This window comes from Sphaerodactylus townsendi, linkage group LG12 (assembly GCF_021028975.2).
Source record: "Sphaerodactylus townsendi isolate TG3544 linkage group LG12, MPM_Stown_v2.3, whole genome shotgun sequence".
Taxonomy (NCBI): Eukaryota; Metazoa; Chordata; class Lepidosauria; order Squamata; family Sphaerodactylidae; genus Sphaerodactylus; species Sphaerodactylus townsendi.
The window spans coordinates 47,387,985-47,403,585 of NC_059436.1; the positions used below are offsets into that span (position 1 = coordinate 47,387,985).

At 48.8% G+C, this 15,601-nt stretch overlaps 1 protein-coding gene across 1 annotated transcript in view; it reads left to right on the forward strand.

Moving 5' to 3' along the window:
* The window catches only part of NUP214 (nucleoporin 214), a 97,038-nt gene extending 89,020 nt beyond the window's left edge, over positions 1 to 8,018 (forward strand). The window contains exons 33-36 of the mRNA XM_048512150.1: positions 785 to 956; positions 4,764 to 4,903; positions 5,259 to 5,283; positions 7,779 to 8,018. Coding sequence (XP_048368107.1) covers positions 785 to 956; positions 4,764 to 4,903; positions 5,259 to 5,283; positions 7,779 to 7,812 — 371 coding nt within the window. The 3' untranslated portion in view covers positions 7,813 to 8,018. The remainder of the gene's footprint in view (positions 1 to 784; positions 957 to 4,763; positions 4,904 to 5,258; positions 5,284 to 7,778) is intronic.
* Positions 8,019 to 15,601: the final 7,583 nt, after the last annotated feature.

A 15,601-nucleotide genomic window follows, 5' to 3' on the forward strand; every position in this document is an offset into this window, starting at 1 on the left:
GTTCACTCAATGTGGCCTGCTTCGTTGGGTTGTTGTGAGGGTTTCTCAACGAAGAGGAGGGTTGCGCCGGTTGGCAGTCCCATTTGGCTAGAGGGAGCAGCAAGTGGTGGAGATGGCCACGGAAGGTGGTAGAGCAGGCCCCAGAAATGGCCCGTTGTGTCACGCTGGAGCAAAGTCCTCTTCCCCATACCCCTCTGGGCTGGCCTGTAAAAGGCCAAAGTTGGCCCAGGGACTTCTAGTTGCTGATGCCCAAAATGCTGTCACCAGTTCTTTGTGTGGGAGATGAAGTGGTTGCCCTGCGCCCCCGCCACACCCTGGGACACCAGCCCCCCACACTGGCGCGCACCCAGGGCATCACCCACCCACCCCACCCCCTTGGCGTTATGCCATTGTTTGGGGACCATTCTTGTGAGTTGCGTGGTGCAATGAAGTGCTTCCTGTCCTCAGGTTTTAGGGTGAAAATGCAGAGCCTTGTGACCCTTGGCAACCTCTTTCTGTAGCTGCAGCAATGGTGCGAGGAAGCCACCTGCTTTCGTTTTCTGAGATCTGCTGCAGTAGATAATCTAACTCTTCTGGGTGTATCTGAAGTATGCATTTACGTGAAAGTTTATACCAAGAATAAAACCTTGTTGGTCCTAAAGGTGCCTCTGAGCTCAAACATTTCTTCTCATTCCCTCCCTCCCTCCCTCCCTCCCTCCCTCCCTTCCTTTCGCTTTCTCTTTTCTGTATGTTTATTGTTGACTTTGATTGGTTTTTGTCCCTTTTTTGCCTCTGTTTTGCTCAGGTGGCTTCGGAGCTGCTCCAGTGTTCGGCAGCCCTCCCACTTTTGGGGGGTCCCCCGGGTTCGGAGGGGTGCCAGCATTCGGTTCAGCCCCAGCTTTTTCAAGCCCTCTGGGCTCGACGGGAGGCAAAGTCTTCGGCGAGGGGACAGCAGCAGCCAACACTGGAGGATTTGGGTAAGCCAGCAATGGATCTGAGGGATTTCACTTCCCTGTGAAGTGTTCCCACTGCTTTATTGCTTTAACTTATTATTTATTTATTTATTTATTTATTTATTTATGGATGGATGGATGGATGGATGGATGGATGGATGGATGGATGGATGGATGGATGGATGGATGGATGGATGGATGGATGGATGGATGGATGGATGGATGGATGGATGGATGGATGGATGGATGGATGGATGGATGGGATGGATGGATGGATGGATGGATGGATGGATGGATGGATGGATGGATGGATGGATGGATGGATGGATGGATGGATGGATGGATGGATGGATGGATGGATGGATGGATGGATGGATGGATGGATGGATGGATGGATGGATGGATGGATGGATGGATGGATGGATGGATGGATGGATGGATGGATGGATGGATGGATGGATGGGATTTTTATACCGCCCAACCCCCGAAGGGCTCTGGGCGGTGCACAACACAGATTCTACATACAATATATACAAACAAAAACCCCATAAAATTAAAATTTAAGAATTTAAAACACAGCGGTAAATTCAGTAAAAATGGCGTCAGCAATAACCCCAATTAAACCCTCCCAAGGTTCTGCTAAGATTTAGGTTCTGCTGAGATATTTACATGAAAACAGATTCCTTTATAGCATGAGCGATTTATTCCCTCCCTCCTATATGGTGCCCAGGATTCTGTCACACATTAGTGTGACCAAGAAACAGGAGTTCAGGACAGGGCAGGGAGCAGCAGGTCAGTTCTCACGATAAAGGTCCGAGTCCTTCAAGAACCACTTTCTCTTTCACAAAACTGCCCAGGAATTCAGGTCAGCTTCCCGGGTGTCCCTGGCTCCTGAGATGAGGCCTGTGCCTACCTCCGAGGAACCCCTTTCCTTTATTTGCTGCTGCTTCCCTGGAGAGATTCACTTGCGACTTTCATTGCCCTCAGTTAGTTCTCAGGTCAGATCAGTCCCATTTGTTTAGCTTAAACAAGACATTTTTGTTGTTCGTATATTGCTTTTCTGCATACGGTTTTATGTAACTTAAAAAAACTATTTAAAAATCTATTAATGGAAAGAAAATCAATGTCATCCTTATGGACACACACAAAGAGAGAGAGAGAGGGAGAGAGAGAGAGAGAGGGATAGAGAGAGAGAGAGAGGTTTCTTATTGCTTCTGGTCAACAGGTCTTGCAGGTTTGGGGGAAATACTACTATCCTACCCAACCTGTGCTCACGAGCAAAAGGGAAAGGTGACCTTCCACGGCTGGCTCTAAAAAAAAAATGTTCTGCCTGGCGAAGCCAGCTTTATAGCAGCAGCGGCTTGCAGTGCATCTGCAACGAGAGTCTGGAAATCTCGTTAACATCTCTGCCACTTCAGGCTGTGACTCATGAATGGGAAAGCGCTTCGTCAGCTCAGCCAATCCTTCACCTTTGACACTTTTATCACTCCCCCCCCCCCCCAAGCTTGGAATGAGCAATGCTCTATCCTGTTCGCTCAGCTGGCATCTCTCACAGTAGCTTTTCAGGACTGTATCCCCCTGCCCGAAACACCCAAACCATTTACAATCAACAAACGAGTGAAGTAACGTAAAGGCTGCGGCAGCTAATCAGCAAGGCCGAGCCGTTCCAAAAAACAAAAACAAAACAGTCTCAGCGGCCCTTTGAAGACTCCCCGGGGCTTGCCTTCTTGGAGAAGTGGTTCTAGTGCAGTTCAGGGAACAAGCAAGGACTCACTCCCTTCAGGCCATGCTTCTGCAAAGGTGGATCCAGAGCGGGGCCTGCTCCGGTAGCCTTTGTGCACCTGACAAGATCATGCAGGAAGAAGCAGCCCGGCAGACAAGCTGGGCCCATCCCACAAAAGGCTACAAAGCTCAGTGCCAGCACTTTAAGTGGGGCTCAGGAATTTTATTTTAGCTCACTTATATCCCACCTTTCTTCCCACTGGTGACCTAAAGAGGCTTACGTTGTTCTGTCCTCCATTTTCAGTTCTTTTTAAGGTCTTTGCCCAGCATACCTGTCTTTCATTTTGTCCTTCTGAACCATCCTGTGAGGTAGTTTAGATCACAGGTGTCAAACTAGCAGCCCTCTAGATGTTATGGACTACAGTTCCCATCATCCCCTGCCTGCTGGCAGGGAATGATGGGAACTGTATTCCATAACATCTTGAGGGCCGCGAGTTTGACACCTATGGTTTAGACTGAGCATGTCCGACCACCCCAAGGGCGTCCCAGCGAGCTCCCATGGAGGAGTGGGATTTCGAACCTGGGTCCTCCCACTCTAGTTCAGCACTCGGATCCCAAGTTCCTCCGTGTGGTGCCCACAGGTGCCATAATGCCCACCAGCACCTTTTCTGGTGCCTACCAGGTGATTTTAGAAAGTGGATGGGGCCTGGCGGGACTTTCACCCAACAACAATTGGAAACTTGATTGTGCAGATTTTTTTTAGAACACTGCTTTAGCCAAAGCTGCCACAACACTGCAGGGATCTTAACTGTGCATCTGATAAGCTGTGGCAGCCATTTGACAGCTGTTGTCACCTCCAGCACAGATGTTTTGTGGCCACACCCACTGCACTGTGTTGGAATTCCAAAGGTTTCCACCAGCTCAAAAAGGTTAGGACCCCTGCTGTAACTACTACACCAACCAATCAAATGTCTGAGAAATGGTGTGACACGTCCTATGCTGTTGGTGCTCACCTTGGAAGCAGGTTTGGATTTCTTGCTGTTTCTAAACAGCCTTCAAAGATAGCCCCATGTAGAGTACATTGCAGTAAGAACCTAAGAAAGAGCCTGCTGGATCAGACCAGAGTCCGTCTAGTCCAGGGGTAGGGAACCTGCGGCTCTCCAGATGTTCAGGAACTACAATTCCCATCAGCCCCTACCAGCATGGCCAATTGGCCATGCTGACAGAGGCTGATGGGAATTGTAGTTCCTGAACATCTGGAGAGCCTCAGGTTCCCTACCCCTGGTCTAGTCCATCACTCTGCTACTCGCAGTGGCCCACCAGATTCCTTTGGGAGCTCACAGGCAGGATGTGAAAGCAAGGGCCTGCTGCTGCTGCTGCTGCTCCCGGGCACCTGGTCTGCTAAGGCATTTGCAATCTGAGATCAAGGAGGATCAAGATTGGTAGCCATAGATCAACTTCTCCTCCATAAATCTGTCCAAGCCCCTTTTAAAGCTATCCAGGTTAGTGGCCATCACCACCTCCTGTAGCAGCACATTCCAAACACCAATCACACGTTGCGTGAAGAAGTGTTTCCTTTTATTAGTCCTAATTCTTCCCCCCAGCATTTTCAATGAATGCCCCCTGGTTCTAGTATTGTGAGAAAGAGAGAAAAATTCTCTGGTCAACATTTTCTACCCCATGCATAATTTTATAGACTTCAATCATATCCCCCCTTAGCCGTCTCCTTTCCAAACTAAAGAGTCCCAAATGCTGCAGCCTCTCCTCATAAGGAAGGTGCTCCAGTCCCTCGGTCATCCGCGTTGCCCTTCTCTGCACCTTTTCTATCTCTTCGATATCCTTTTTGAGATGTGGCGACCAGAACTGAGCAGTAGTCTGATCCTGAGATTATTATATGTTTCTTGGTGGCCAAATTATTATTCTCCAGGACAGATGTAAGAGGCACATAGGAAGTGCTAGAAACCTGGAAAAGGTCTAAAGGGTTTCAGATGGTGAGCCAGAACTTCGGAGTGGGGTGCTTTAGGGTACTGAGGCAATATAGGATAGTGGTGTCCTGGGGTATAAATCTGGCAGTTCACTTATCTGGTCTGTCTTTCTCTCCTAATGCAGTTTTGGTGGGACATCTAGCACTGCGTCGTTCGGCACGTTGGCAAGTCAAAACACCCCCACTTTTGGATCCCTGTCCCAACAAACTACTGGGTTTGGCACTCAGGGCAGCGGATTCTCCGGCTTTGGATCCAGTGGAGGAGGTAGGAGATCCTGTTGATCAAAATTACATTTGGTTCAGGAAGGGAGCGGAGGGTTCCCATTCAGGGACCCATACTGCCGCAGACTTTGAAGGCGAATAATGCCAGGTCAGCTTTAGCAAGAAGAGGATGGAGAACATGGACGCAGAAGGACGGAAAGAGAAACGAAAGGAAAGAACAGTCCAGAGAGAGAGAGGAGAGGAGAGGTCGATGTATATCCCTGAACCTAGGTGTCATAAGTCAGTTCTGGGGCCAGGTCTAGGGGCACAGACACTGAATTGGAGCGTGTGGTTTAAAGGCTTCGCATCTCTTTCTTTGTAACTTGATCAGTAATCCTCTTAATTTTGCATCGTTGCAGGGTTTGGCTTTGGATCATCGAACGCGTAAGTCCCCCATCACTGCCTGGTGCCTTTCTTTGAGTGTCTTTGGAGGTGAAAGGTATTAAACCCAGTAAACCCAGCTGAATTTTGACTTGACAAGATGAGATTCTGGCTTTGTTCTCTCGTTCTCTCCTTGTAATAGCATCAACGAGGAGCTTAGGATCTCCACGGCAGCTCTTTGCCTGCATCTTTCCTGCAGAGCTGATCTCAAAGAAACTCTTCTGCTTCCCAATTTTATGTCCGTCTTTTATGAATGGAGCTTCAGAGCACATCATAAAGGGAGAGGCGGGGGAGGGGCTGCATTTATACACGGAGGCGCGTAGTAGTTGCATCAGACGCCTGCCCCAGGGAGGAGAAGGGAGTCCTGTTTGCTGTGTTTGAGGTCCCAGGGATTTCATGGCAATGATGTCCTCCTGCCAGTCCTTCCCATCTTGTGAGGTTAGGAGCTATCCTAATGGTGAGAGATGGGCGGGACTGGAGGAAGAGTCTGTCAATCACTGGCTGACCTCAGTTCCTACAGAAGTAAAGGGGCCTATGAAAAAAAGGAAGGAACAAATGGTGGCATAGGGGAAGGAGGGTTGAAAGCAGGAGGTTACAAATAGAGCAGGGGTCTGCAACTTGTGGCTCTCCAGATGTTCATCGACTACAATTCCCATCAGCCCCTGCCAGCACGGCCAATTGGCCATCCTGGCAGGGGCTGATGGGAATTGTCGTTCATGAACATCTGGAGAGCCACAGGTTGCAGACCCCTGAAACAGAGCATTAGAAGGTGGAGCCGGAAGAGACCAAAGGGATAGGTTGCAGCAGACAGCTGACCATGGGAGAATTCTCGCAGGGACTGAAATACTCCAGGGCTGCACGGCCGCTGGCCTTCCTCGAAATGCACAAAACGCAGACGGTAGAGGCTGTATGCAGAGAAGCACTTGAAATATGCATGAGGCTGTTCCGTAGCTTCAAATAAAGAGGCCTCTACTAGCAGGCTAAGAGTGTGACTCGGGGGGGTCTTATACAATCTGCTTTTGCTTTTAAAAAAAGCTGTGGTCCTCAGTCACAGCAAAGATCCAGAATGTTGACAGTGGCTCAGTTTAAAGGGGACAGGAACAGAGGTGTTTTTTTTTAAGTTGTTTTAAACTACAGCAGTGCCTGTGCTTGGAGGCAAAAGTGTGTGGGGGGGAGGGGGTGCTCTAAAGGGGAGGCTTCCGGTTGTATTCTGAATGAAAAGTGCAAGCATCACAGGCAAAGGGTCTTTCAGGGTTTCTTCAACCTCCAACCATAAAGAAGAGGGAACCCTCCTCCCCTCCACTGGGAACATCCATACCATGGTGGCGAACCTTTGGCACTCCAGATGTTATGGACTACAGTTCCCATCAGCCCCTTCCAGCATGGCCAATTGGAGTGCCAAAGGTTCAACTTCAGGATGTTCCTCTGCTCTGCACAGTCCAGATCTATCTTTTGGGAACTTTGGGCTGCAGCAAAGCAAAGCCTTTATTGGCATAAATAGAACAACAGTAACAAAACACAGCAAACATAAAAAGCAAAAAGGATAACCTCAGATATATACATATTATTACTGGCTCTGAATTATTTCCGTAACAAAGCTTGCAACCTCTTCACAAAAAACAGAATCAGAATTGTTCAACAAGAGAAATAATCTAATCAAATCTGTTAACTCAGATTGGAAGAGAGGGTGTAGATTGACATATTTAGATCTAATTTTAGCAAATTTAGTGCAATGTAATAGCTGGTGAGCCAATGTTTCAACTACCTTAGAATTACAGCTACACAACCTTTTAGATTTTTTCCAGGTTATTAAACCTGCCATGTAGTAAGGCAGATGGCATAACATTGAATCGAAGCAATTGTGAAGACTCCTCCTTGAGCAGGGGTTAGTTAGAAAGTATAAGTAGTGGGCCATACGACCCTGCTCAAATGGAATTAAAAAATTGTGTGGGAGAGCAAGTTCTTTTAGCTGCTAGATATAGTTCAGCAAATTCCCAATCTAAGAGATGGTCTTTGAGTAGTTTGTACGCTTCTGAGCAGGAAAGAGAGTAGAGTGATTCGAGAGACAAACCGATAGATACAGTTTTATTTTCAATCAGAGAAAACCAGGGGTTAGCCTGTGTGTCTGGGAGTATTAAGGAAACAAGGGAATGTTCAGATGGAAGATAATGAAGACGCAGCCAAAATCTAAAAGCTCTAAGCCAGGCTTTAAGTTCCAAGGAATTTTGCTTTGGGCTGCAGCCTTGAGTTATGAAGCTCCTAAGAAGCTCAGCCGTCCTTCCAAGATGCACTTACACGGCATCATTTTAAAAAAGAACGGGCATCGGTTCCCTCCAGGGCTCCTGAGGGTTCGTCAGAGCAACTGCCCCAAGATTGCCAAAGGCTTTCTTCTGAAGAGTTTCCAAGCTGTGACTGATGTGGAAAGGGGGTGTCAGGTAGTGCTGCTGGCGGAGAAGACGCCCTTCTCTTCAACCTTGTGTGTGGCTTGCATCTTTCAGATCCACCTCCGGATTCAGCGGCTGGAGAAGCTGAGGAGAAGCCAAGCCATTTCATCCTGTTGGCGGACGGACTCTTTGCAGAACAGCCGTCAGGTTACTGAGAAACAGCGAACGTTGGGCCCGCATTTTCTGGCTCTTTTTGTAAAAAAACCCCCGAAGAAAACGCACCTGAAATGCTTATTTTTTTTTAAGCGGAGATGTTGCTCCTTCTCTTTAAATAAAAGTATTTTCTCTGCTCCAGTCCTGTCAGTTATTTCTTTTTTTTAGTGTGTGACTATGTTAAAAACACGGGTCATTTCCTGTGGGCTGGTTATATTTGTTTGGCCAGCAGCTGTCAAATCGTGGTTTAGAGCGTGCAAAGCTGCATGCTCCACAGGTCATCTATCGTGGCCCCACCTGCCAGGCCAAGACCTATTTATTTATTTAATGTTATTTATACCCCATCTTTCTCTCCATTGGGGACCCAAAACTGCTTGCATCACTCTCCTTGCCTCCATTTTATCCTGACAACAATCCTGTGCAGTAGATTAGGTTAAGAACCGCTCCATAGAGGAAGACTCAAGGGTCTACCGAGCGATAAGAGGCTTTGCCCCTGCAGTCCAGGGCAGCTAGATTCCATTCCGCACATTCTCCTCCACTGCCCATTTTACCAGAATCTAAGATCCAGCTTATTATCACAGGTTATCGACTTATTGAGAGCAGCAGTGGCGTAGGAGGTTAAGAGCTCGTGTATCTAATCTGGAGGAACCATGTTTGATTCCCAGCTCTGCCGCCTGAGCTGTGGAGGCTTATCTGGGGAATTCAGATTAGCCTGTACACTCACACACACTCCAGCTGGGTGACCTTGGGCTAGTCACAGCTTCTCGGAGCTCTCTCAGCCCCACCTTCCTCACAGGGTATTTGTTGTGAGGGGGGAAGGGCAAGGAGATTGTAAGCCCCTTTGAGTCTCCTGCAGGAGAGAAAGGGGGATATAAATCCAAATTCTTATTCTTATTCTTCATCTATGAAAACCCATTACAGAGCTAGATAAAGTAAATATGCTTTTAAACTGTAATGCTTTTAACTGTTGTCTCACAGTGGCAAAGTTCCTGCCTGAAGTTTGCAAACTGAACTTATGATCAAATGTGAAGTCTTTACCTTATAATTTTAACTGTATTTATACTGTATGTTCCGTATGCCAATAAAAGCTTCTTGATATTGAAATTGATATCAATTAGGTTAAGAATGTGTGTGACTTGCCCAAGGTCACCGAGAAAGCTTCCATGGCAGACCAAGGATTGGAATCTGAGGTCTCCCACTAGTCCAACACTCTAACCACTATACCACCCGGACTCTTAGTTAGGATCCATGTTGTATTGTATTGTATTGTTTGATTTGTATACCGCCCTCTCCCGAAGGGCTCAAATTGACTCAATTTGCCAAGATGCTAGTTTGTGTGGGCCCGGCTTAAACTGCCATTTCTGTTAGTTACAGATTAGAAGAGTTTGGATTTATATCCCCCCCTTTCTCTCCTGCAAGGAGACTCAAAGGGCCTTACAATCTCCTTGCCCTTCCCCCCTCACAACAAACACCCTGTGAGGTAGGTGGGGCTGAGAGAGCTCCAAGAAGCTGTGACTAGCCCAAGGTCACCCAGCTGGTGTTTGTTGGAGAGCAGAGCGGGGAATTAAACCCGGTTCCCCCAGATTAGATACACGAGCTCTTAACCTCCTGCGCCACTGCTACTCCTTATCAGATTGCCTGATAAGATTTGGGATTCTTTTGGACAGCAGATTTTTTGGCACTGCCGTAACATTTGTGCGTTTACTGCTTGTCGTGTGGCCGTGACCTTCGCAGTGGGGTTTTCTCCCGGTTTTCCGCTCAAAAGGGAAGTCTCCAGCTCTGAAGTGTCCTCAGCTGCAACCATCTGATCCGCCATTATGCCCCCACTCACTTCCTTTCCATGCAGCTTCCCTCTGGAGCAGATGCGTTCATGCTTTTTTATGGGGGAGTCCCTTTTAAGTTTTATTGCATGTAGTCATTAGAATCGCCTAGGAAACAGGGAGAGAAACCACAAGGGCCATCCAGTCCAACCCCCTGCTGTGCAGGAACTCACAATCAAGGCACTCCTGACAGATGGTCATCCAGCCTCTGTTTAAAAACTTCCAAAGAAAGAGACTCCGCCGCTCTCCGAGGCGGTGCATTCCCCTGCTGAACAGCCCTTACTGTCTTCCTAATATTTAGGTGGAGTATCTTTTTGCATCGTTTGAATTCATTCCTTTGTCTCCTAGTCTCTGGAGCAGCAGTAACCACCTTGCTTTCTCTTCAACATGACATCCCTTCAACATGCTTTGGCTCAACATGGCTATCATGTCATTCTCTTTAACCTGACATGCAGTAAGACATGAGGCAGCTGGCGATTAGGAGGTTAAGAGCTTCGTGTATCTAATCTGGAGGAACCGGGTTTGATTCCCAGCTCTGCCGCCTGAGCTGTGGAGGCTTATCTGGGGAATTCAGATTAGCCTGTACACTCCCACACACGCCAGCTGGGTGACCTTGGGCTAGTCACAGCTTCTCGGAGCTCTTTCAGTCCCACCTACCTCACAGGGTGTTTGTTGTGAGGGGGGGAGGGAAAGGAGATTGTAAGCCCCTTTGAGTCTCCTGCAGGAGAGAAAGGGGGGATATAAATCCAAACTCTTCTTCTCTTCTTCTTCTTCCTCCAAGTCTTCAATTTCTCTCATGGCTTCATATCACCTTCAGCTTGATATAAATGGCATTATAGTCTACCACATATCAAGGCTTGCAGCAGGTAATTGATTAAATTATACTTTAAATACTCTGGTACAGCTAGAAAAATGCAACACTGGAAAAATCATGACCTTCCTAACTGGCACATAATAGCTCGTCATGTGTGAAAGGTTAGGTAAGCACTCTTAGGAAGTTTCTGTCAATTTGCGGATTCATGTTGTGCCTGCATGCAACACTGCCATACGTTGCATCCATTCTGTTTCTTTCAGCAGCCAAGTGTACACACACATTCTTAAGCTCTCTCAGCCCCACCTACCTCACAGGGTGTTTGTTGTGAGGGGGGAAGGGCAAGGAGATTGTAAGCCCCTTTGAGTCTCCTACAGGAGAGAAAGGGGGGATATAAATCCAAACTCTTCTTCTCTTCTGTTCTCTAGTCTAGACTAAACATATCCAGTTTCCTAAGTCTTTCCTCATTGGGCATGGATTTACCGTCTTGGTCACTCTCCTCTGGACACTCTTCAGCTTGTCAGTATCCTTCCTGAATTGTAGCATCCAGAACTGGACACTGTATTCCAGGCGAGGTCTGACCAGTGCAGAATAGAATGGCCCCATTACTTCCCACTATATTCCTATTGATGTAGCCCAGAATTGCACTGGCTTGCTTGGCTGCTGCATCATACCACTGGCTCATGTTTAGCTTGTGGTCGGAGACTCCCAGATCCCTTTCACGTGAACTGCAGACCACGACCCAAGAAAGGCAGGGGCGGTACAGAAATCTAATAAAATGAAATGAAGCCAAAATGTTCTCGGCAGCACCATCTGTGACGCCAGCGATTCACCTCCACTATTCTCTCCCTCCCTGGGCTGCGTCCTTTAACTGGGTGCAGAGATAAGATGACAACTTGGGCATCAAGGAAGAAGAGTTGGATTTATATCCCCCCTTTCTCTCCTGTAAGGAGACTCAAAGGGGCTTACCAACTCCTTCCCCCCCTCACAACAAACACCCTGTGAGGTAGGTGGGGCTGAGAGAGCTCCGAAGAACTGTGACTAGCCCAAGGTCACCCAGCTAGCGTGTTGTGGAGTTCACAGGCTAACCTGAATTCCCCAGATAAGCCTCCACAGCTCAGGCAGCAGAGCAGGGAATCAAACCAGGTCCCTCCAGATTAGAGTACACCTGCTCTTAACCACTACGCCACTGCTGCTCCTTCAGCTTCCTACTCAGAGCCTCATAGTGCCTCGTGATCTAAAAGTTATGTCTTGCAGGGTTGTTGTTTCCCACGTGGACCAAAAGGAGGTCAGTGGGCTGGATGGGTCTTGTCAGCCTCTCTGTTTCATCGTGAATTTTCACCTCAGGGAGACAGCACACCTCTGCCAGGCCTGCAAATCACTGCTCCTGTTCCCCTCAGCAGGGAGTCCCCTCTACCACGACCATCCATCTCCTCTGGGGATTGCCAGGGGCCATTCCGTGTGCTGAATCTTCCAAGGTCACCCGCACGTTCTCGAAGGACCGACTGTTGCTCGTGGGCCCATTCCTCATTATCACTGACAAGGGGGTGGACCAGGGCTCTGGTTTTGGAGGCCAGGTCTTCCCATAAAACACAATGACCCTTTAAATTTTAAAGGGAGGGAGAGGTTACCCAACATTCATTTGGTGAGACCATCTTCCTGTCTCTCCCTCTTTCCCATTTCTGCTGCAGGGGTGGGGGGTTTGACAAACTGTCCCCACATTTTCAAGATCTGGGGGGGGGGGGGGGGGGGAGGGATCCCCTGTGGCAGTAAGGGGAATCCCAAAATTTGGGGATACTGAAACGCCTCTACAAAGTCTGGCGGGCTTTTGTTGTGCACACGGCTATGCTCCGTCCGGGGAGTTTGAAGCATTTTGGCGAAAACCGGCCTCGAGTCACGTTCGGCACATCCCCCAAATAACCAGTGGTGGGATTCAGATAATTTAACCACTGGTTGTTTGCAGCTTCCCATTTAACAACGGTATCACCCACCCGGCATGTTAGCTTAACCCGGCTGAATCCCGCCACTGAATGTAGCTTTCCTGCCTTTACAGATTGCCAACTGAGGCTGAGAAAGAGTTGTGCCCCCCCCCCCCGCCAAATGTGGTACAGTATCATGGGCTGTTGTACCATCATGTTTGAAGAAGAAGAAGAGGAGTTTGGATTTATATCCCCCCTTTCCCTCCTGCAGGAGACTCCAAAGGGGAGACTGACAATCTCCTTGCCCTTCCCCCTCCCCAACAAAACACCCTGTGAGGTAGGTGCAGGGCTGAGAGAGCTCCTCGAAGCTGTGACTAGCCCAAGGTCCACCCAGCTGGCGTATGATGGGAGTGTACAGGCTGGCTAATCTGAGATTACCCAGATAGAAGCCTCCGCAGGCCAATCTGAATTCCCAGATAAAACGCTCTCACAGCTCAGGGGGGCAGAGCTGGGAATCAAACCCGGTTCCTCCAGATTAGATACACGAGCTCTTAACCTCCTACGCCACTGCTGCTCCCTTCTCTGTGACCCCCCACAACTGGGGTTGAGTGCCTGACCCTCAGTTGCCCACCTGCAAAGTCAAGCTACCCCTTGATCATAGGTCTGACTTCCGTGGTCAGCCACTGTGTCTTAATCTACCCAGAACTGTTTTCGAACTTCAGGGGACAGATTGTCACCAGGGTCTCGGAGGAGGAAAGTTGTTCCATCCCACCCTCAGGGACTGGATATGGCAGAGAAGCGAGATCCAGGGCCTTCTGGAGATGATGATGCAAAACAGGTGGGATCTTCCTCTCCCTACCATCGCTGATAGCCGCGCATGAGTGGAGAAAATTCGAGAATCTGAGACTAGGAAGCACTTGGCCGTTTAAACATATGTCCAGTTCGGCACACGAACAAAGTCCAAGTTCTGATCAAAAACTCAAGGCTTGGGGGGGGGGGGTGAATGGAGGGGTATTATGAAAATTAGTTAAATGCAATTTTTTGTCATCCAAAAAGGAGGAGGATTTATATCCCCCCTTTCTCTCCTGTAGGAGACTCAAAGGGGCTTACAATTTCCTTGCCCCTCCCCCCTAACAACAAATACCCTGTGGGGTAGGTGGGGCTGAGAGAGCTCCGAAGAACTTCCTTGACTCAGCCTGCTGTCACTCCAGGCTGGCGCAGTGTGGCAGCACAGGCTACTCCTGAATAACTCGCCAGATAAACCCCTACAGCTCAAGGCGGCAAAAGGCTGGGAATCAAACCCGGGTTCCTACAGAGATTCAGGAATGCACCTGCTCTTTAACCCATCTATGTCTTCTGCTCCCAGAAAGAGAGACTGAACTTGAATCTCTCTTTGGGCCGCTTCCCCGCGACGACTTTAGCCATATGCTCTGGGGAAGCTGCGACTTTTTTCCGGAAGCGCCCGCTTGAAGCCGCTGTCGCGTATGGCAACCTGCGTAGCGGCTTCATAGCTTCCCCCCCCCACCCTCTCCCAGATCATTTGTCTCCGGCTCTCCAGGGCGATCGCTGAAGTTTGGGACATCGCCCCCCTGCCCTGGGCGACATGCTGGAGCAGGGCAGCCAAGGGGCCAGGGGTGCGGTCCTCAGGCTTTGGCGACGCGGCCGAGGCAACCGGGACAGCGGTGAAAGCTCGGTCGAGCTGACGAAGCTCTGCGGCGCTCGTCGTCTCGGGCGCTCGCTGCCCCGTTCTTCTGGACCGGTCTTTGGCGATCGTGGTCCGTCAGATTTTACGTCGCTGGCCAAGGCCATAATGCCGAATCTGGTCCGCTCACCGTGTGGGAAACAGCCTTGGAAAGAGGGTGGAGAAGGAGATGGGCTGAGCAGTAGGACTTCTGTTCCCCTACCCTCTTGCTACCCTTCTGGATATCACTCCACAGAAACCACCTCGCCGCTTTAATTTCAGACTTCCCTAGGAAAAGCGACTTTTAAAAAAGCTGATTGCTTCTGAACCGATTCTAATGGCAGCCAGTGGTCGCATTGTAGCGCCCAACATTCTGGTGGAGGTGTGCAATTCGCTTGACTTCCTTCCTTATGGTATGCGCTGAGATGCTTCTTGAATGGCAGCTTTGGGATTCTTTTCTTAAAATAAGTGCAGCTGCCCCTTTGTGGAAGCTGAAGCGAAGCGTTTTTTGGGCGTTAAGTGCTCGCCATGATTTGTGTTGTGCTGAGCTGTGACCAATTTTACTCGCTTTCGTTATCGTCCTCACGGGTTGGATCCTGCGGGCTGCTCCTGAGGGAGATATAGGGAAATGCTCGGTGAATGAAGCCATGTCGCTTTAAGAAACGAGGGGCAAGACTGGACGCGAAGTTTTTTTTCCTGCCAACTGCCAACAGAATGTCACCAGGACCCCTTCTGCACCACGCAAAGATAATGCGTTTTCAGTGACCACTTAATCACAACTGTTTTACCGTAAGTGGACGCTTATTCTGCGACAGCTTCCACTTTTAGCACCCTGCAAAGAGCACTTTTGAAAGCAGTTTGAAAGCGCATTATTGTCTTGGCAAAAAGGAATAGGAGCCATGAGTCTCCTGTGTCTGTGAAAACTGTTGTTCTCTATTGGCTTCCTCTGGGTGAATTGCAGAGGGTGGCCAATCTGTGGTCCTCCGGCTGTTCATGGACTACAATTCCCATCAGCCCCAACCAGCATGGCCATAGTCCCATAGGTTGGCCACCCCTGCTTTATAGCTTCACAAAGTACCTGTTGCTTACTACATGTGGCTTCTATATGAATCTGTATGTGAAGTCAAAGCTAGCTTTGGGTAGGGCATTGGGGCCCTCACTTGATGGCTGTATCTTGAACTGAAGTACAGATCTTACTGATGTGCAGGAAGATTAGGGTTTAAAATGACTCCTCCTCCCCCCCCCCCCAAACACACACGCAGTTAGGTAAATCCTGTAAAAGATACAGCCCTAAAGTTAACACCAACTTTGAAACTTTTTAAAACTGGGTGGCTGTGAGACCTGTAACTTCCATGACTATGTAACTACTATGATTAGGACTAGCGTACTGGATAACAAATTATAAATATGAAAACACTGCCAGTCCTACTGCTAAAAGTATAGACACATATACAAAAAAATCCTTTGTTGATAGTTCCCCATTATTGCAGTCA